Source organism: Macroventuria anomochaeta, assembly GCF_010093625.1.
Source record: "Macroventuria anomochaeta strain CBS 525.71 unplaced genomic scaffold BU25scaffold_3, whole genome shotgun sequence".
Taxonomy (NCBI): Eukaryota; Fungi; Ascomycota; class Dothideomycetes; order Pleosporales; family Didymellaceae; genus Macroventuria; species Macroventuria anomochaeta.
Genome location: NW_022985364.1, coordinates 344,600 through 365,245, shown reverse-complemented (window position 1 = coordinate 365,245; position 20,646 = coordinate 344,600). Strand labels below are relative to the sequence as shown.

The 20,646-nt window shown below is 54.6% G+C and overlaps 5 protein-coding genes across 5 annotated transcripts; all 5 read right to left on the bottom strand.

The window, feature by feature from the left end:
* Positions 1-2: 2 nt before the first annotated feature.
* On the bottom strand, positions 3-5,997 carry BU25DRAFT_406526 (uncharacterized protein). The gene has a single exon (XM_033705305.1). The coding sequence runs from the start codon at positions 5,947-5,949 to the stop codon at positions 322-324; it is 5,628 nt and encodes a 1,875-aa protein (XP_033566193.1). The 5' UTR covers positions 5,950-5,997; the 3' UTR covers positions 3-321.
* A 2,668-nt stretch (positions 5,998-8,665) lies between these two features.
* Positions 8,666-10,482, bottom strand: BU25DRAFT_406525 (MFS general substrate transporter). The gene is made up of 2 exons (XM_033705304.1): positions 10,050-10,482; positions 8,666-9,979 (listed from the first exon to the last, which is right to left on the bottom strand). The coding sequence occupies exons 1-2, from the start codon at positions 10,301-10,303 to the stop codon at positions 8,713-8,715; spliced, it is 1,521 nt and encodes a 506-aa protein (XP_033566192.1). The 5' UTR covers positions 10,304-10,482; the 3' UTR covers positions 8,666-8,712.
* Positions 10,483-11,006: 524 nt separating this feature from the next.
* BU25DRAFT_427950 (uncharacterized protein) lies at positions 11,007-12,406 on the bottom strand (the record flags this gene model as incomplete). Its single annotated transcript, XM_033708476.1, has 2 exons — positions 11,007-12,300; positions 12,351-12,406. The coding sequence occupies 2 exons, from the start codon at positions 12,404-12,406 to the stop codon at positions 11,007-11,009; spliced, it is 1,350 nt and encodes a 449-aa protein (XP_033566191.1).
* A 751-nt stretch (positions 12,407-13,157) lies between these two features.
* On the bottom strand, positions 13,158-16,430 carry BU25DRAFT_454374 (uncharacterized protein; the record flags this gene model as incomplete). The annotated part of the gene is made up of 3 exons (XM_033709862.1): positions 13,158-13,701; positions 13,757-14,497; positions 14,545-16,430. The coding sequence occupies 3 exons, from the start codon at positions 16,428-16,430 to the stop codon at positions 13,158-13,160; spliced, it is 3,171 nt and encodes a 1,056-aa protein (XP_033566190.1).
* A 1,719-nt stretch (positions 16,431-18,149) lies between these two features.
* BU25DRAFT_406521 (uncharacterized protein) lies at positions 18,150-20,615 on the bottom strand. Its single transcript, XM_033705303.1, has 2 exons — positions 19,120-20,615; positions 18,150-19,050 (listed from the first exon to the last, which is right to left on the bottom strand). The coding sequence occupies exons 1-2, from the start codon at positions 20,136-20,138 to the stop codon at positions 18,468-18,470; spliced, it is 1,602 nt and encodes a 533-aa protein (XP_033566189.1). The 5' UTR covers positions 20,139-20,615; the 3' UTR covers positions 18,150-18,467.
* Positions 20,616-20,646: the final 31 nt, after the last annotated feature.

Genomic DNA, 20,646 nt, shown 5'->3' with positions numbered 1-20,646 from the left:
CACTAATACATCCTCGCGGTACTCCCCATCTTCTAATCTCCCTCAACAAACCAACAAATGTGATCTGGGGGTATGTACACAAGTATACAATTTAGATGCCAATAAAATATAGTCTCAGTGGCCTTGGGGTATATCCAACCAAACCATGTCCGCAGGCTATGCTTGCTCTAAACCAAAAAAACCGGAAACTAGGAAACAGAACATACAGAAACAAGCAAGTATTAGGTACAAGAACTAGTAGCGAAAGGATGCTCGTTTCGAGCCAAAACAATGCGAGTACAAAGGAAAACTATTTTGTGTAAGATGGTATTGACAGACCGTTTAGTCACGGTCCCGTCGTGATCTCAGTTCCTGCCCAAAATTCAGCGCAATAGGCGTCATTTCACCTCCATCAACCGCGCTGTCATCATCGAGGCCATTGTCGCTGAACTCCTCGACCGCCGCATCGTGATCGTAGCTCGTCTTGCGCAGCAGCGGCGGTGTACGGGGCGCAGCGGGCTGCTTGCCGAGCGCCGGGAAGCCCTGCTCTGTTCCATTTGAGCCGCGTGAGCTGGTCGAGTTTGAGCGCAGATCTTTGGGCTTGGAAGACGATGAGAAGTCCGGTGTGCGACGCATGTTGGATGTTGGGGGTGTCATCAGACCGGAGAGGAATGACTGGGCGGAGTGAGGAGTGGGGCGGGAGGGGGTTTGGTTGCGCGACGTGCTGGCGGAAGCGCCTGCGAGGGCGGAAGCAGCGTTCTGACGACCTTTGCGCCAGTTGCCGAAGGCGGCGGCGACTTGGACGGCCTTGGGTGAGGCGAAATTGGACAGGGAGGCGAGTGTTGGGAAGGTATTTTGGCCACCAGAGATCAAGCGTTCTTTCTCCGACTGCTCCATCTGCAGGTTTGTACGGATGCGGATCGCCGCATCACGAACTGTCTCCCGATCGAAAGTCGGCTGGGCGAGAGCGTTGATAAGATCGTTGATGTCGTCAACACGTACGCCAAGAAGCTCACGTAGCCAAGTAATTTCGGTGTCACGCTCCTTCAGCTTAGCAGGAGCCTCAGTGTCGACCTCGGAGAGCTTCTGCTCAAGAGACTCGATACGCGACTCACGCTCCTGGAGCTGCTCTTGCAGGACGGAGATCGACTCGCGGAGCGCTTGAGGGGATATCTTCTCGTGGCTACCTAGAGTGGACGGATCAGAAGCTGTGGGCGACTTCGCAGCGGCGGCAGCAGCAGCAGCAGCAGCAGCAGCAGCAGCGGCACTGGCAGCTTCTTTGGCAACAACAAGCTTTTCCTCGAGCAGTGCGATCTTGTCCTTGAAATGGTCGAGCTTGGAGTCTGCCAATGCAAGCTTGTCGTTATGGAAAGCGTCGTTTCGCTCCTTGTCTTCCCGCGCGAACTCGAGAGCACGAGCGTGCTCCTGCTTGAGACGATCAAAGCCGCGCTCAAAGGCCTGCTGTTGTTCGTGAAGGGTTCGCTTGCTCTTCTGAAGCGCCTCTTCAACCGCCTGCTTCGTAGCATCGGATGCGGCCTCAAGCTCGAGCTCATGCTTTTCCCTGGCAGTTTCTGCTTCCATGCGTACGCTGTCGAGCTCAGCACGGACACGAGCGACTTCACTTTCGAGGTTGTGGCGGACGACGTTGACCTGATTGTTGGCTGCGTCAAGATCGGCCTCCATGAGTACACGGGTACGTCGAATCTCGACGTGGGCCGCTTCTCTAGCTTCGCGCATGTCTCGCTCGTATCTGTGAGCGTTGTTCTGGTGCTCGATGGACTCTCTTCTCAACTGCTCAATCGTCTCCTCAAGCCTGGCGTTGTGCTTCTGAGACTGCTCGAAGTGGATCCGTAGCTTCATGCCCTCGCCTTCTTGCATCTCGAGCCTTTCAAGCTCTCTCTCAAGACGTTCACGTGTTCGTCCCTCGGCTTCGATGCGTGCGCTGAGGACTTCATACTTCTCGAGAGACGCCTGTTCGTTCTTCTGCCACTGAGAGCGTTCGGCAGCAATCTGCTGGGAAGCAAAGACCATGTCTTGCTGCAGCTTCTCGAACTTGCCACGCATCGATTCACGAATGCGAGCTGCCTCTTCAGCTTGATAGCGAGCTTGGTCGATAGCTGCACGCAACTTCTCGTTTTCCTGGTGGGCTTCCTGAATGTCGCCACGCCACTTGTTGGCTGATTTGCGGTGCTCTTCCAGGGTGAATGTAAGTGCCTCATTCTCTGCAGTGACAGCGTCGAGCTTCTGCTTCAAGTCCTCCTCGGAGGTTTCTAGGGCTATGTTTTTCATCTTGAGCTCTTCATTCTTGGCGTCAGCAACTGCGAGCTTTTCGCGGAGATCGTCAGCTTCGATCTGATAGTTCAGGTTGCGGCGCAGAACATCGCGTTCCTCCGTCAAGGCGCGAATCCTGCTTTCGTCGTCCTTAGCAGCCGCTTGGAGTAGCGTGAGCTCCTCCTCAGTAACCTTGAGCAGGCGTGCTGTGTCAGACTCGCGATCTTCAAGGGCCTTGCGTGCCTCTTCCTCTGCCTCGTGGCGAAGAGTGCTATCCTCCACCATGCTCTCAAGTTCAGCAATACGTGCATCTCGCTTGAGGATAGCTTCAGACTCATCACGTTTGGCAATCTCCCTGCTCTGGCGCTTGAAAGCATCGTCGACCAGCTCGCGGACATCATCAGCCTGCAGGTGATTACTCGTGGTCTGCGCAATGGATGCCTTCAGACTACCAATGACCTGGTACATCTCAGAGATGTCGAATTGAGGCTGAGGAATGTCGATGGGCGCTTCCAATGCGCTTGACTTCTGAGACGCCAGGGCTTCGTTGACGATTGCACGAATCGTATCAGGCTGCATAGGCTCGACGATCGATGGGACAGGGCCTGGAACTTGGTGCGTTGTAAGAGTTTCTGCGATGATCGAGCGGATGGCCTCTGGCGAAAGGGGTTCCGCAGCGGGAGCTGGCGGAGGAGCGTGCATTGCGAATGCCTCCATTACGATCGAGCGAACGTCATCTGGTTTGATGGGTTCAGTAGGCTGAGGGCCATAGAGCGCAAATGTCTCGGTGAGCATGGATTTAATGTCTTCCGGTCTGAGGGGCTCCACGACCGTCTCTGGTACTGGAGGCTTGTTAGACGCAATCGCATCCTCGACGATGGCGCGGATCTGCTCAGTAGAGACATGCTCGACAGGCACAGCCGGTGGCTGGTGTGACACAAGAACGTCAGCCAGGATTTCGCGGATCTTCTCAGGTCCCAGTGGCTCGGGTGCGGCTCCCACCATGGAAGCGGCCTGTGCCTGGTGCAACTCGAGCGCGTCTCGAACAACAGCACGAATCTTTTCCAACCTCCTGTCTTTTCTGGGGGAGCGATTGCGGTAGTGCGCATCAGTACCAATGTCATCGTCTTCGTCATCTGCATCGCTGTCCAATCCAGCCGTGGACATGCTGCGACGACCACGCGAGGGGCGGGATGACATCGTCGTGAGCGCATCTTGAACGTTCTGCAGGGTCTGCTCCAGTGGGCCCAGGCGGTTCTGCAAGAGACGGCCCATCAGGTCATCAACACGTTTGTCGAAGAACGAACTGCGCATCTTGACCTGCTCTTCTCCTTCTGTGAGAATATCGTCCCAGTCGCTCACGGGCAGGTCTTCAGCATGATTCAGGCGGTGCACAGGAGATGTAGACACAAGGGCGGCGCGCTCATCATCGAAGGGGTTCTGCAGCGATGTCGCAGATCCTGGCGCATTGCCATAGATTCTGCGAGGGCTGGGGCTGGGTGCGTCACTGCGCAGGTGGACGTTGGGTCGTAGGTTGAAGCGACCAAACTCGTGAGGAGTTCGTTGAGGAGAGGATTGATCCCACGAGTTGTCGTCGCGCTCAACACCAAAGTCTGAGCCTCCTTCATCCATCTGTTTCATAACAGCATCAATGTCGTTGAAAGACGGATCAAAGTCGACGCTCTCGCTCTCAGGGTAGGGCACATGATGGCCAAGTGCTGTCTTGAACGAGCCGTCGTCGCTGGGTCGGAAAGTCGTTGCTGGGCTCCTGCTGTACCCTCTTGGTGGCGAGTTCTGTGGCTTGTCATCGAAATCGTCAGCCCTAGATGGTTTCGTAACGTGGAAGCCAAAGTCGTAGCCGGCGCTGCCATACTGGGGCTTGAATTCGAAAGGCTTGGCGGCAGCAGACAGTGAGCTCTTCTTGTGTGCGTGCTTCTTGGCTGGGTCAGCGACAGGTTCGGCTGTAGCGGGTGCTGCAACAGGCGCAGTCGCGACCCGCTCCGTTGGCTGCTTAGCCTCGACCGCAGGCTGGACTCTTTCTGGGCTGCTCGACTTCGGCTTGGGCTTGTGACCGTCAGGTGAGCGGTTCTCCTTGTCCTCGATAGGACCCTCGTGCAGATCTGCATCCTCGTCAAAGATCGGTCCGGGTTCTGCCAGCGGCTGCGAGGCAAGAATGGGCTGGAGAGCGAATTTGGGCACCTCATCGCCATCATTCCGGACCTTGCGAGCACGCTTCTCGCGACCTTCAGCCTGCATTGGACGTCCCTCTGCGTCCTCACGATCCTCAACCTCCTTGACCGTCTCCGGTGACGACTCACGTGCAGTGTCAGGACGTACGATAGCAACGGCTTTAGAGCGCATGGCCGGCTTAATGATGTCGCTGGCCGAGATGTTGACATCACCAAAGATCTTCGAAGAGAAGCTTGTTGGCGCGGGTGCTGGCCTCTGAGGGTCAAATGCTGAGACCTCTCCAGGGGTGAACGCTGAAGCTTCAGGCTTGAACGCCGGCGGACTAGAGAAGCTGAAACCACTGGAAGGGAATGCAGGAACTGCAGGCTTGAACTCGGGCGCTTCCATGCTTGGTCTCGGCTCAGCAGGCTTGAACACAGAAGCATCCACCACAGGCCTGAATGCGGGAGCTGTGGGCTTGAATGCAGCAGCATCCGGCTTAAACGCAGGAGCTGTGACGTTGAAGCTCGACAATCCATCGATGCTGGGTATGTTGTTCGCCACTGCCCCAGGATTGAACGAAGCAGCAGGATTGAACTTGAACTCTTTCGCCTCAACGTTGAGCTTCGAGAGTGATGACTTGGAAGCATGCTTGCTGTGTGTAGCCGAAGCAGGCTTGTTGTATGCAAACTTTGAATCTTTCCACGGGTTGCTGGCCTGCGAAGGTGCCTGAGAGTGTTGGTTCGAGCGGATCTCTCCATCCTCCAAGCTGGGGTTTGTGTTCTCTGACAGGTTGGTCCTGGCTCCATTACTGTCGTCGCGGGGGTTGTGCGATTGCTGCGCAGGGAATGCAAAAGGCACTTGTTGCTGAGGTTTTGTGAGTGAGTGCGCTCTGTTGTGCGGCTGAGGCTGGTGCAGAATAGGGCGGGAATTCTCCCATGCATTGTTAGTAACGTTGTTACGCTGTCCAGTGATCTCGGGTTCGGTGTTGAAGTCACCCCCTTCAGCAAATTGCTTATCGATCGCCTCTTCCAGATGATACTCAGCATCGGCAGCTTCGCGCTCCATGTTCTTACTAAGGTTGTGACGATGATTGCGAGGAGTTGGGTGAGCAATCTCCGGTGCGGGCTTGGTGGCATTCTTCAGCGGAGGCAGCGCCTCCTCCTCCGACTCATCTTCCGGTACCTCTGCAAGTGTAGATGATGGTCGCAGACCCATAAGCTGCTGCTGTTGCTGTTGGAACATCTGCGCCTGCAATTGTTGTTGCTGCATTTGCATCTGGACCATGAGGTCGTCCTGCGCCAATGGAGAATGAGGAAACTGCTGGCTCGCTCTCCTGCCGAACGGAGAGTGTAGGGAGGCAATGCCGGCAAGATCAGGTCTGCTTGGTGGCAAGGCAGGTAGCGCTGGCGAACCACCACGTCCGTCTTGAGAGCCGAAGTAGCCGCCAGGAGACCATGTACCAGAAGGCGATACACCATGGTGAGAGAAGCTTCCAGGGCCGAAGGTCGAGTGACGGTGCATGTGCATGCTTGGTCGAGCATTTGCAAATGCAGCCGGTGATGCGATCGATTGGCGAGACATATGGCCAGGCGATGGTCCGAATGGGAAAGGCCCAGTTACGACGCTCCCCTGCCTTCCACGGTGACTGCCTCCGGACGGTGTTGGCAGTGGTGGAGAGAAAGGTAGACCGGGATACTGTCCTGACACTTGCCGTGACATTGGCGCTGCCACTTCGTCTTCTCCACCCAGACTGACTCCCAAGGCTGCGAGTTTCGCCTCCATGAGTGAGTTCACGTAGTTGTCCCATTCACTCTTTTTTGGCACAAAAACTTTGAAATTCGACCCTGTGCTGGCCCGCTCTGCCCATATATCAGCTTCAGTGGGCCATATAGCTCGGTTATGTGCCTGCTGATCTCCAACACCTACGCCATTCCAGTGACCAAAGCCACTTGTGTTGTAACCCAGACGCTGCAGGTTCTGCATCTTTGCTTCCACTACTGCTGGGCTCATCGGTTTCGGTGGGTAGCCATGTGTTCCTCGTGGAATATCGTGCGGTATCGAAATGACGCAGCCCTTACCCTTGACCATGATCTTCTTGCGAATACGTGGAACAGGTGTTCGTGTGGGCTCAACAGGCGTTGGAGGCTTATTGGGCGTCTGCTCTACTGGTTTCGGCGAATGCGAGGGAGTGCCATCTTGAGCCGAGACTGGCGATGCAAATAGATTGGCAGCACTCGATGTACGAGGAGGAAATTGTGGGGGAGCAGGACCAGAGCCCAAGGCCTCTCGCGGATGCGACGTTGGCTCGGCATCGGCGTACTTTGAGGCCATCATCTTTCCAAGCGCTTCTTTCTGATCCTGGCTAATATGACGCCAGAAGTCCTGCTGATTCAGGGTCTTGTTGTTGTTTCTTGCCTTGTGACCTCTCTTCGGCGGCCCTGGTAAGAGGAAATCCTGGTCCTGGTCTGAGTCCGAATTGGAGTCGATGTCGAAGCTGATATCACTCTTCCACCTGTTCTTCTCCCGATTCCAGCGCTCTTCCAGAAAGGAACGAACCCACTCTTCCGAGGTAGGGTTCTTGTCAGACGCTCGTGGTGTGAAACCAGATGATTGCGATTCCCTTGTCGGCGTTATCGATCGAGGCAACCGAGACTGGATGAGGTTCTCGAGCGTGAACTGATTCGGCGAACCGTCTGGATCCACTCGAGGGATGAGATGCTCGAGGTTGAATCGGCCGGGAGCGTCGTCCTCTACTTCGAGCCGAGGAGGCAGCAGGTGCCCAAGACCAAACTGAAGAGCAGAGGAACCCTCTTCGAGATCGTCACTACCAAAGGTGGTCGAGACTTGGCGCTGAGGGTTGAAGACTGGGGGAGGGTGTCTGTAAGGACTGCCCCAGCTCGCCGTGTAGAAGGAAGTGTCGTCGGGCCGATCGTTTCTCGCAACAGTAGAGGGGGTACGAGGTATGCGTCCGAGTGCAGAGAGGGTAGGGAGCGTAGGCAGCTCAGGGCTAGAGTTGGCGAGCGTGAGGGTCGGGGACAATGCAGTCCACAGCGTCTGCGCGGGCGACACTGCGCTGCGCTCTTCGGACGGATCGATGGCTTCACCGAGAGGCTGGACAGCAACTGGCGGGGATGAAGGTAACGCAAGCGAGGACTCTGAGGTGCGTCGAGCGTGCATTCAAATCAACGCGTCGAGCGATGGGACGGCAGCATGCGTCGCTGGGCGGTGATGCAATAGGGCCTGGTATAATCATGTACAAAAGGAAGACTACTACGCACGGCTAAAGGAGCGGCATGAGGGTGGAGAGCACTGGTCTGGAGAACACAGGACGAGCACTCATCCTCTGACACTGCAGCAGTGATACGGACTCTATGCAGATGGAGGTGTGCAGCCCTGCAACGTCGTTAAGAATTTAGGGGAGCTGGCCCAAGCTACGATGGCCCGCACCAGCGCCCGCCGATTGGCCGCGAGCATCAATTATTGCGGGCAATGATGGTTTGACGTCCCTGCACGCCAGTCCCCAGCGAGGCCGCAACCAATCCGCTGGCCCCTGACACGTGGGAACGTCACACCTGCAGCGTGTACAACGCATGCAGCCATGCCTGTTTTGCGCCTGGCCCACGTCAAGTCATCAACAAGAGGGACTTTGAGTGTTCAACAACTCTGCAGTTCCATCAGGGAACAGTAGGGAAAGACCACACATAATGGGGCTCCAAGGCATTACGGTTCGAATCATCGTGTCCCGGCGCGGTTCATTTCCAAACAGTAACTGCACCTACCACCAGCCAAAGCACGGTTGCGTACACTGTGCACGCGAACACGGCCAATCGCTGCACGCTGTCGCACCGCATCTGAAACCTGTCAGTCGCTGTCACAACGCTCAGCCAGGCCGTTGCAATTTTCTCTCGCAACTGTTGACGGACAACAAACAATGCATCGACAGTTGTTTCACATCCACAAGCACTTTACGCGTGCAGAACGCGAAAAAGGGGATTCGGCTAGCGCGCACTAGCTCCCGTGCCACGGAGCATGGTGTGCATGGGTCCCAGAGAATGAAGCATTGCATTTGGAAGCCACCGGCACATGGACCGAGGCAGTGACAGAAGCAGCACTGATGCATCGTCGAAAATGCTCTGAACATGAGGTCGACAACGCTGGACAAAACACTTCTCCTTAGGTAACTTCCATGTCAGTGCTCTCAACAGCCAACGATGAAGAAATCCATATGCTTCGAATATGCTTTGAATCTGATGCCAAGAACACTGGACAACATGCGTTTCTGAGAAGCGGTTACACCCTCTGCCACATTAGCAGTCTCTTCAGGAACGGGCTCTTCCTGAACCCCTCCGGCACACCACCAGAAGCCTGGCTTGTAATTCCAACAGGATCAACGTCAGACACGCTCTTCCCTGCTATCGCAGCCTTCTCCTCTACATCCCCAATCTTCCAGGCTCTGACACCCCATAAACAACAAGCAGCACCGATATACATCCACCCTGTAAACAGGATAGCCCCAGTGTAGCTACCGCCGTTGTACGCTACAATCTCCAGTCCAATAGGTTCAGAAAACGTCGTAGGCAACACCAACACCAACCACGTCAGACTCAGCGCACTTGGCAAGTCCACCAGCCCCATGATCTCTGTCGTAACGGGTGCGGCGACAGCCCAGAACGTGCCGGCAACACTGCCGCCAATCACTGCAAAAAAGACCAGCACTCCAAATGACTTTGCAAACATCCAGATAACCAGCGAGAACAAGCCAGCAAGAAACGTCATCGTGCTCGCCATATTCAACCTCCCAAAAGAATCCGAAAAATACCCAATCGGCGGTCGCCCCATCGCCTGGCCCAGATTCAACACCGCGCCAACAACACTACCCTGCTGCGCCGTCATTCCCACCGTCCTCGCATAGTTCGGTAAGGAGAAGAGAAGCACGACATAGGCCAGCATACTCAAGAACCCAAACGCCATGAGCCCCAAGAATTGCGGCTTCTTGAACAGCCGGTAGTCGAAGCTCAACTGGCTGCTGCCAATTTGTTTGTTACGGTCTTTGATGATCAGCGAGCAGGTTGTGTTGACGACGAAGGCGATGATGGCTAGGATCCGGAATGCCCAGGGGAGCCCGATGTTCTTGATCATCGTTTGTGCGGATAAGGAGTAGATGAGGCCCCCGAGACCAGAGCCGGCGGCGGCGATTCCGTTCGCGAGCGAGCGCCGTGTGGTAAACCACTGCGCGCTGATCCCTACGCTGCCGACGAACAGGAAGCCCATGCCATAGCCGAAACACAGGCCTTGCGAGAGGAACAGGTGCCAGATCTCAGTCGCGAAAGATGCGCCAATGAAGGAGATGGTTTCGAGCGCCACGCCGATGAGCAGCGTGGTGCGCGTGCCGAAGAGCCGCGTGGTGAGGGTTGCGATGGGAGAGACGATGAGCGCTTGGCTGATGGAGAGGCCGCCGATGAAGGCGTAGGAGAGGTGTGAGGCGCCCGGGAAGACGTTGTTGGCCAGGTAGTAGGCGAGGAACACGGCGTAGGCGGAGTTGAGGCCCCATGTGTGGCTGGGGGAGTTAGTATAACGAACAAGCAACGAAAATAATGTGTGCGATGGGGGGGAACGAGCAGACGTACGCGTTGATGGTGGCACATGCTGCTACGCACACCCATCCATACCCTCCATTTGGAGGGACATCTGCCTTCTTCTCGATGGCTGCGGTGTTGTCTTGATCTGCGTTTGGATCTTCGCCCTGAATGATTCCTTGCTCTTTCTCAGCTCTGGGTGCGTTTGACATATCGGCAGCTCCATAGCTCTTCTCGCTACTCTCAATTCCCATGTCCTCCCTCGAGTCCACCATTTCTTCTCCATCGTGATGACTCGTCGTCATCGCGCTCATAACCTCGGACCGTCGCCCCGGGAATAAAGAGGTTGAAAGTAACCGCTCTTGCGTCGCAGATCCCTTCGAACGACTTATGCACCTATTGGTACCATGTGTAGCGGTCCTGGCTCTTTATATGCAATCCATAGTCTAAGGAGAAGTGTAGGCAAAAGTGGACAGACTCACGAAGAGCGGAGTTGTCCTTCATCCTACACGCTAGCTCGGATATAATGTCGGAGTAGAAAGTTTTACGTGACACCCATTACCGCGGCACTGGAATGCGGTTAGCACGTTGCAGGCGATCGGCCAGTGGGAGGACAGCATTGGCTGCGCCCTACCGGTGTCTTCGTTATTCAAAGATACGGAGAGAAGGCAATGCTTTGCGAGGACACCGCGCAGAACTAGGCTGTTGCTGTTGTGTCATTCAGGACTGTGGTGCTTGGAAGGGTTTCGGGGGAAGTCTGGCGTTTTCGCAACATTCACCAAGAGACATGCATGAAGTGGGTTGGGGACGGCGGATAGTCACGGGCAAGTCACATATACCCTGAAGCCACGATTATGCAAGATGGGATTGAATTGTGAATTTTGTATGTTGTGTCATAAAGATAGGAGAATCTGAGAACGACAGTGGTCCTACTGGAGTAACGCCGTTCCATCAATTTAAAGCCAAATGGTATCATACATCCCTTCGTAACGCTGTTCTTCTGCCTCGCTATCGCACAGTCGTCTCGCAGTGTGACATGAATCTGTACATACCCTCGATACCTTGATACTCGAGCGGCGCGTTATGATTGACCTCGTCGGCCTCACTCGTATGCAAAGACCCGTATCCTGAAGGTGATGAAGATGACAGCCATGGGTTAGTGATGTCTTCTTCAATGTCGAGACACTTGTCAAAGCCGTCTTCGGAGTGCGTCGAGCATGCGTCGGAGCTGAGGACAGACGGCGAGAGCATCTGCTCCCAGTCGATTGGCTGAACGTATTGGCGACCGGTGACTGGTTTATCAAAGAATGAGCACTCGGATGGTGTCCTGCTCGAGGCGAAGGGGAAGAGGAGAGCGATCTCGGTACCAACAAAGGCATCGAAATCCTCGTCTTGATGGACTACGCCCCGCTGCACTTCGAAGTCACTGCAAATGGTCTCGACGGTGTCGCGATCACAGCCAGGGAAGTGTATCTTGAGTGTAGAGTCTTCGTAGGTGATGGGTAGATCACCGAGCTCAGACAGACGTTGCAGATCTTTCAAGACCGCAGCAAGTTCCTTGACTGCACGAGTGAAGTCAACCGAAAGGACGTCAAGAAGACCCTCGCTCTTCAGCGAATCCTTTTCTTGCGATGCAGCAAACCCCTTGACGGCCTTCAGAGGAGTAAGGGCGGTGATAGTAGGGTTGATGTTGAAACTAACGTAGGAGCCGGGTGTAGCCTTGGGCACCTTGTTGAGGGTACGGTTGACCTGGTCCTGCAGGGCAGTGACAGCCTTGAAGCGCTTCTCACCACGGTGTGGGTCGATGCCGTCGAATTGCGCCTTCTGACCGGAGATCAAGAAAGCTCGGACAGCCTGAGAAACATTGTTGATGACCTGCGCGGGTGCCGCTGGGCCATGGGAGAAGTACCTGGCACCTCCAGCTCGACCAGAACCCCAGCCATAGCCTCCAGCTGTGCGGCCTAGTGTGCCTCCGGTGAGGTTCGGTCGTAGGGTCGAGACGAATGGTGCGCGGCCAGCTTGGGCGTTGACGATGCTACCGATGCGCGACTTAGGGAACGACGACTTGTCAAATTTGACGCCTGAGGAGCGAGACGCGGAGGTGGTGAACCGTCGTACGGCAGCCGAGATGTTGCTGTGGGTAGTGTACCAACGACCTTTGCTCTGCTTCAGGTACGCGATGCGGTGGATAGGGTGTGTGGAAGTATTTCGGGCGAGGATTGGTTGAAGCTGTGCTTGTGTGGGCCGTGAGCCTGCAGGCAGCTGGTTCTGTATGAGCTTCGCAGCATGATGCCAGGCAGCCCTTAATCACATGTTAACACAATGGCTGCAAACTCAGGACAAGATACTCACTTGAACGCTTTCGCATTCCTGACCACCAACGTATGTAAAGCACCGGTTGGTGCCATGGTGCTCCGTGACCAGTATCCAGATGAGAGGAGAGAGATGGAGGGTACACGGTGTGGGGAAGTGGTTGTGAGGCGCAGGCGTTCGCCACCGCGGCCTCGGCGTTTAGACCCTGCCGAAGCGTGATGACGTTCTCGACCAGCCTCATCTGCGCGAACCACGACTGGGCTTACTTGGGCTCCAGTTTGTACTCAAACATCCTGGGAGAGTGGGGGAAACACACTGGAGCTTGTCTGCATGACGAGCGAGTCTTGCGAAACACAACCAGCTTTCATTTTCGTACTTTACAAGCAGAACCCTATGCCAGATGACACAGGCTCCATTATGCGTGTCACTCGATATGTACTTTCGGGCCTTGACATGTGACAGCTGAAAACAGATCCGAATGTCGCTATGCTGAGACGCACAAGAGAAGAGAAACTGGGTTCGTATATGATGAATTGAAATGCAAGAAGACGCCCCACCCACTACCATTGCCCATCCTGATCCCCAGTTCCGTAGAGGGAAGCCAGGTCCAGGAGGTATTCCAGGATGCCAAAGGTACTTTGAGTATGGGAATCATGTCGTGTGAACGTCGAGGGATCCGGGATATGCGCAAAACTTCTATTGGAAAGGTGATTGACCGCCAGCCATGTACTAACGCCGAAACACAAACTTTTGTGAAAATGCGTGGAACGCCCTAACGGATGCCCCATGTGGTATTAAGGGCAACAAAACCGAAGATCGAACGCCGCACAAGGAGAAGAGTTTTGATCAGGGTTTGAGTAACGTCATGAGGTCGTCAGTCAACAGTCGTTGCAGGCGTTGCTGGCTGCCGGAATGGAGACATCTGTTGCTGAGATCTGATCGTAATTGGTCGAATGCTGGACAGTGATCCTCATCCTCTGATGCGACCAAAGCAACGTAATCGCAGGCCACACGGTGTCGAACCACAGTCTGTGACGATAACAAGGACTGGCTGTAGAGCTTGATCAAACTTAGAAGACCAACATCGGTCATGTTGTGAAGGGCATCCTCGAAAGCAAGATGTTGGAATTCTTCGTACATTCGGCTGTTGAAATTTCGTATCAGGAAGTGCGACCAAAATTGGTAAAGGACCTCCATGTCGTAGCAAGTTGAGCCAAAAGGGGTATTTTGACGCTGCTGAAGCGCTTTCGATCGAAGATTGAAATAAGATTCGTGTATAATATCGGAAGGCACCGAGTCGACAGGGTTTTCCTGATCCTTGACCCAGTAGAGGCCAACAGGAGGTGTGACAGAGCTTGCTGCGCTCTTCGGGCTTTGGAGGCGCTCAGCACTACTTGGTTCGTTAGCAGGAGTTTCGACATTATCTTTTCAGCGTGCGGACTTACTCATGCGAAATAATGGCGTCCTTGGCCCTAGAGCGACAGCTGAGTACACCGTCCAGTTCATCTACACCGCCACTTTTACTATCGAGGGAACCATTAGAAAACGTTCGTGAAGCTGAGGGGCGCAACGCTGCTATTGACTTGTTTTGCTTGCGAACAATGACGGTCAAGCTCTCCATTCGCGCGTCAAAAAATGAATCGGGTTCTGAACTCACAGCCTTGGTCGATTCCTCGATCGGTTGACCGTTCGGTACGGCAGTGCCGTTCGTGCCTTCCGGCAATGTACCGTTGGTCAAGTCTTCAGTGGGCGTCGCAGCGGCGCCCTGAGAAGCGCTCGGGACGAAAGGGTTATGCTGGGGGTATGACACATCGTTGCCATATCCAGTGTGCATAGTCGGGTACTGGGGAGGGTTTGACTGGTCAAAGCCAGCAGGGTTAGGGACGGGAGGGTTGTGCAACTCCTTTGGGCCCTCGTTCTGCGCCGACTCGTCTCGCTCAGCCATGCTCAGGACCCACGACTCCCAGCCCTCACGGCGACGGAGCCTGTCACAGCCGTCCTCGCCAGTGCGGTACTGGACGTGACTCGACTGCTGGCACACAAGCTTGAGAAGTTCTACGTCGGTTGTCAAGTTCTTGATCCGGTTAAAGGCAGCGATGAAGTCGAGAGACACAAAACCTTGAGAGTCCATGTGCCTACGCAGATACATGTCCTTCAGCAGGTTGTCAACCGAAAAGTAGTATTCACTGATAGCGTTAGCCGGAACTCCGGACATTGAAAGTATACCACTTACACCTGGGTTGTGATCATCTGGAACAGAGCAAACTGGTCGACAGGGTAAGGGTTGTAAGGCATAGCGCTCACAGGTGCCACCATGTTGTAGTCGTACATGTTGTAAGTGTTGAGAGAAGCCATCTGAGAAGCACCCTGGAAACCAGGGTAACGGTATGAATCGGCAACGGACTGCGAGCGATGGCTGTTGCGGCCAAACTTGCCCTGAGGCGCTGTGAAGAAAGCGTTGTTTCCAGGGTTGAAGGTAGTAGGCGAGCCAGAACCCATGGAGAACGACCCGCTGCCTTGTTGAGCATGCCCGTTAGTGAATTGGTGGCCATTGGTGAAACCACCTCGTCCTCCACGACCACCACCGCGAGGCCTGTCGCGTCCGCCAGCATAGGAATTGTTGTAGCGGCTCTGCTTGGAGTGGACACCGTTAGGCCCATCAAAGGGTCGTCGCTCGTTCTCAGAGCCCTCGGCCTGAGAGGCATCCTTAGTAGGGGAGACATCACCATCCCTTCTTCGCTCAGAGCCGGCAAAGTCGCCTCTTCGGCCCTTGCCAGGCCTGCTTGAGTACTGACGAGGGAATGTGCCGTTCTGGTTGGACATTTCTGTCATAGTGGAGGCTCGCTTGGGTGCCTCAGGCTCGAAAGGTGCAGCGCCGGGTCCCTTCAAAGACTTCTCTCCGTTGACTGCTGGCACTTGCTCCTTGAGGGTTGGCGAAGTAGCGCTGCCTGAGCGCTTTGACTTGGGAGACGTGTCTCCAGCGACACCATTGACTTCGCGCTTAGGCTGCTCGCCGTTGAGTACAGTGTCTGAGGTTGATGCATCCTTTTCAGATGTCGCGACACCGTTAGCAGCAAAGCCAGCAGGTCTGCCACCAGATTGTGCTCCTCCACGGCCGCCAGGCCTACCACCCCTGCGCGAGTTTGCGGCATTGGGCAGCGGTGTGTGAAAGACGACGGACGGTGTGTATGGCACTTTCACCCATTCCTGTTTGCCGGAGGTTCCATTTGGTGCGCTGTCTTTGCGCTCTTTCTCGCCCTTTTCTTGAGCCTTCTTGCGGTCCTCGTCGACCGCTGTCTCCGGTGTTGGCCATGACTCCTGGTCCTGGTTGGGCGGTAGCGGCATAGCGCTTGACGCAGGCTTTACGTCCTTCTCGTAGGGTCTGCCCTTAGCACCCTTCTTCTCTGCATCTCCTCTTGTGTCCTTTCGCAGAGGAGTTGCCTTGTCCTCCTCGCGGCCCTTGGGCTTGTTCTCAGCGTTTGTGTGTCTCCCCTCAGGGTTGCTCTTCTTAGGCGCTCCGTTTGTGAGAGGCGATGTTACGGGTTTCGCCTGGGTCTTCTGCTGATCTGCGCGCTGTTGCCAGATGTTTACGGCTGGCAGAGGTGCCTCCTTGAGGGGCTTGGGTGGCTCCTTCTCCTTCTCAGCTTCCTTCTTCTCACTCTTGTCCCCCTTCTTGCCTTTCCTGCCCTTCTCAGCCCTCTCGGGCTTTTCTGAGGTCTTCTCTACGGGCTCGACGGACTTGTCAACCGAGGTAGAAGCCTGAGACTTGTTGTCCCATGTCGACTCAGAAGACATGTTGGGCTGTGAGGACACGTCGTCGTCCTTGGTCACTGTCGAAGCAGACAGAGAATCTAGGTCGGGAGTAGACGCCTCGAGCAACTCGGCAGGTTTTGTGGGCTTCGAGGAAATCACTCGGGACTCGCCGTTCGTCGTGAGCTGGTCAGTCGAAGACTCGGTCTCGGCGTCGTCGGCCCAGCTGTTTACCTGGGCGATCGAGGTAATTGGGGCTTTGGATGCGTCGTCCTTGGCCGGTGTTGCGGAGCCAGAAGCTGGCTTGCTGACGGAGACTGGGCTCGAAATGCCCTTCGCGGCTTGCGCGTACGAGAAAGTTGCTGCCATTCTGAAGACTGTCGATGCTTCAGCAAATATGCTGTGCGGAGAGTAGAGACGTTTGTGAGCGCTGAATATCCCCGGTAGGACCGCTAGAATTTGCTAGCCAGGCCAAGTGCTGGCGCTGGTGTGTCCGGAGAGGCGAACTGACCTCTCCGCACTTTATGCCGGGTAATGTGGCCAGGCGTTGGTTTCCGCGTGGTTCGTAGTTTCCGAGAGATTGCTCTGCAGAGTGCAGTGCGGTGACAGGTCGGACTCGAAATCGGCACCTCGGGACTGGTCGAGTTGAGCGCAACCACGAAGAATGAATTAAGTTCGGAAGAACTTCCGGAGCACTCGCACGAGCTCTGCGCCAAAAGACGTTAGCAAGGATGCTGACGTAGTGGCTGAAGGCAGGAGGTGTCGAGAGTAGAGTCTAGGTCATATAGCCAAATTGAGCCACTGAAAAGAAGTTTGCGGTGGATATCCGGCAAATGTACAAAATTTAAAGATTTTTTGTGAGAGCGCTTCAAAGCACTACAACCGAGTTGACGTGACAGTGAGCAGCAGTGAATTCTCGACTGAACTCTCGACAAGACGGCAGGCTGGGTGGAAAGGTGCTGCGGCTCAAGACAAGCCTCGGGCGCAAGTAGCAAGCAGGTAGCGAGCAGGACTAACCTTTGGGCAAAGCCTGGGTTGGCTGTTTGGGTGACGCTCACGGCGAACAAGCAGCAGACACGCAGGCGGCGATACTGTAAGCTGTATGAGCTGTCGGTGCGGAGAACGAAGGTGTCAACGTGCAGCGAGGTACGGCGGGCTCCAGGCACTCGGCGTCGAAGTCGCAGCGATATTTGGCGTGCGAGGAACAACAACGGGCCAGCTGAGGGTCTCGAGTGTCAAAGGCGACTTGATCGAAGCAGACCGAAAGCCAGTTGACCTGACAAAATTGACTGTCGTGTGTGCGGAAAGGTACTACAAGCGCAGAGTAATGAGGGGACCAAGGTCACTTTCAAGCGCAAAAAAATCGCTAGCAGACCCGAGAACAACCCACGCATGGCCCGCTTTCACTAAATCCACGCCCAGCAGGCCGAGGAACGCGCTGCAAATCCCTACTAGATGACATCGTCGCCTGCCCGACAGGCTCGAACATCGCGTGTCTCTGCTTGCACGGTGATGTGAACCCTCAGCGACCAAAATTGTTTGCTCGCGACGTTTGGTGATGACCTCACATATTTCACCCCTCACTTGAAGCATTGCTGCCTACTCCACGCTCTCCTCAACTGCATGTGTCGTGCAGCTGGAGAGCCCAACGCGGGCATGCTGCACACAATTTGTCAGGACATATCATTGGTGCTTCAGTGCAGGGCTGCTGATGGCCTTTCCTTCGAATAAATCTCGGAACATGCCCGCGCGAGCCATCCCTGTGCCCACGGAAGAACGGGAGACGGCCATTGAGCCTTCCGAGTGATCCCGAGCACATGGCAAGGCGTGCCTCTGTCTGAGAACGTAGGAAATGCTGTTTCGGTGCAAGTGCATGGGACTTGATGGCGCGCTTGCTCGAGTGTAGCAGCTTGCCCAACTTTGTTCTGACATGTGTTACCCGCATTGAGCGGCTGAGAGCACCGCCATGTCTTCCTACACAATTGATGCTGGCCAATTCACACGATGATACGATACGCTGTCGATTCCAATCTCGTCTATTTGCTCTATTTAGACTCCTTCGCGATGGCTCGAGCGATATTACTCTCTGTCATTCGATCTGAGGAAGTCCGGTGTTCCCACGTCGAGGGTTCATCGACTTCCTCCAGGGCTCGACAATTGCATCCATCCCCACATTATTGCAAGAACCCTGAATTGCTTATTGTGTGAAAGCACACGACCTGAACACGTTGTCTTCTTGCGGAGGGTCTGCGTTGTCGACACACCATTACTTTGTCCAACGTCTCAAATAGATTACAATCGTGATTGGTACTATCGATCTTTGAAAGTCTTCTTGATTCAGTAATTTAAGTGAGTACTAGGACAATAAGCACCCGCACTATCAACGATCGAGACTTCTCAAACTCCTCATTGGAAACTTCTCATAACGTGAGGCATGCCAGGCAGCACATTGGTTTTACGATCTCGTGAAGTCTTGGGCTTTTCCCCCCATCTTGCAATGATGGCACGAGCCTTGTCCTCGCTGTTAGCCCACCACCACACACTCCACATCCCCAGATTTTGCCACTCTCCGGAAAACATATCTCGTGCAGGCCTGTTGCCTTCCTTGTAGCTCTCGCCCTTCTCAATCGCAGCAACAGCAGAGTCAATGAAGTAGCGTCCGGCAAGGTCTGTAATGCTGGATGATGTCGGTGGAGAGCGGCGGAAGGCGTGGTTGATGTTGTTTGCCTGGGATTGGATGAAGGAAGAGCGATTGATGAGGGAAATGTGCGTGTTGAATAGTTGTGTAAACCGATTCGTGTAGTCATCGAAGACGACGTCGGCGGGGAAGGTAAAGGCTTTTGAAGGACGGACCCACTGTTCAGTCGTCGTTGGTAATGTCATCTCGGGGTATGGAGCTGATTGAGAAATCTTGTGGCGCACGACAAGGTCGATCAGGTCTGGTGGTTGGAAGTATGTTTGGCCAGCCAGAAGGAAGAGCTGGAAGAACCTAACGTACGGTAAGCATAAAGTCAGCAAAGAAACAGTTAAGCGCAGAGTACTTAGAAGATATGCATACTTTGAAGACTGTGCGCCATCCGTCAACCACTCGGTGTTGAATGTAAGCGGAAGCTTTGACGAGTTCTGGTCCTGCAACACAGGGCTATGCAGAGGCAACAGGTGGTGGTACATGAAGGCAAAGACAGCGTGCTGGTCCAATTGGTCCAGCAAAGGGTTGTGGCATAGACCCGTGAAGTCTGCTCTGCACCGATCTAGTATTTGGATATGACGATGGCTTCGAGAGGGGTATACAAAATTCGTCAGTACCCAGCGAAGTTCATTCAGGATCCAGACGAACGTGACAGCCGAATGGAACCTGCCTCTTTGGTCCGAATTGAGCTTGGTATAACCATGAGTTGCAGGGACTTTCATACTCCGGGCTTCAAGGTCCCCTTGCTCAAAATCCTGCACGCGACCGAGAACACACGCATACCGGCGTACGAGTTCTTTCTCATCTTGGGTAGCATCAGCTGCTAGAAGATCTGTTTCTTCGAGCTGTCTGCTAAGCCATATGTCTTCAAGCATTCGCATGCCCTGGTACCGTGCCAGAATATCGTAGACTAGAACGTCAGGTATGCATGCCGCACAGGGACCATAAGCGCATTCTGGTACAATGGTCGTACTCGCGAGTCTCGATTCCCACTCATTGTAGCCCTGGCCGCTGTGCTCAGAAGATACTGGGAATGGTTGGCCGTGTTGCTGGAAATGTCGGACAACATCTCGATGAAGCTGGATGATGTTGCATAGCTGCAAGTCGTATCGATGCGCCCACGATCGCCCAATGATGGACCGCATAATCTCGGTGTAGACTGTCTGCCGTTTGATGATATGGTAGGTCTTGCTGTGAGCACGCCCAAAGCTATGCACATCGTCAATGCTGTCGAGGTGATGGTACACCAACTCAAGCACTTCTGGTGGTAAGCTCGTTAGTCCCTTCGCGGTTGGCTCACCCACACGACAAGCTCTTCCTTCTTGATACACTCTGCAAACGGGTTCTAGTGACACAATCTGGACTTTCAGAAGCTCCCTGGATTCCATGTTGTTGGGCTGTGTCTCAGACTCGGTGCCCTTGTACAGGATGCCTCCAGGGCTGACTCTGGGTGTGGTGGTGCTAGCTACCGGCGTGCGGATCCAGGGCCACAAGGCTGATGCATAGAGAGTTCAATGCTAAAGGCCAAAGTATTGTATGAAGACAGAAGGTGATCGAGTGAACGAATGGTACTCGTGAACCACTGCTGCAGTTGATCGGTTGACCTGGTTAACAAACAGGTGTAGGTTGGTTCTCACGAACCTCGCCCTCGATACTGTCAGCCGCTAGCCTCAACACACATGCATGCAGTCAAGCGTCGTCATGGGAGCTGTTCGTTTGCTGCATTGCCGAATGAATCATTAGGCAGCCGCGTGAGGCTCCGTCAGGTGAATGATATGTGGCTATCTTATCGTAGCTTTCTGTGCGGCGGTGACGAACTTGCTGTGCCATTAGCCTCTAGGGTAGTACTAATAATTTGAGCGGTGAATTCCTTGGTGTTTGAACCCTCCAAGCCTG

Excerpts from the sequence above, each read along its gene's own strand:
- BU25DRAFT_406526 (XM_033705305.1), bottom strand. The coding sequence starts at position 5,949 with ATGCACATGCACCGTCACTCGACCTTCGGCCCTGGAAGCTTCTCTCAC.
- BU25DRAFT_406525 (XM_033705304.1), bottom strand. The coding sequence starts at position 10,303 with ATGACGACGAGTCATCACGATGGAGAAGAAATGGTGGACTCGAGGGAG. Across the intron at positions 9,980-10,049 it reads GCATGTGCCACCATCAACGC|CCACACATGGGGCCTCAACT; the intron begins GTACGTCTGCTC and ends TAACTCCCCCAG.
- BU25DRAFT_406521 (XM_033705303.1), bottom strand. The coding sequence starts at position 20,138 with ATGGAATCCAGGGAGCTTCTGAAAGTCCAGATTGTGTCACTAGAACCC. Across the intron at positions 19,051-19,119 it reads GATGGCGCACAGTCTTCAAA|GTTCTTCCAGCTCTTCCTTC; the intron begins GTATGCATATCT and ends ACCGTACGTTAG.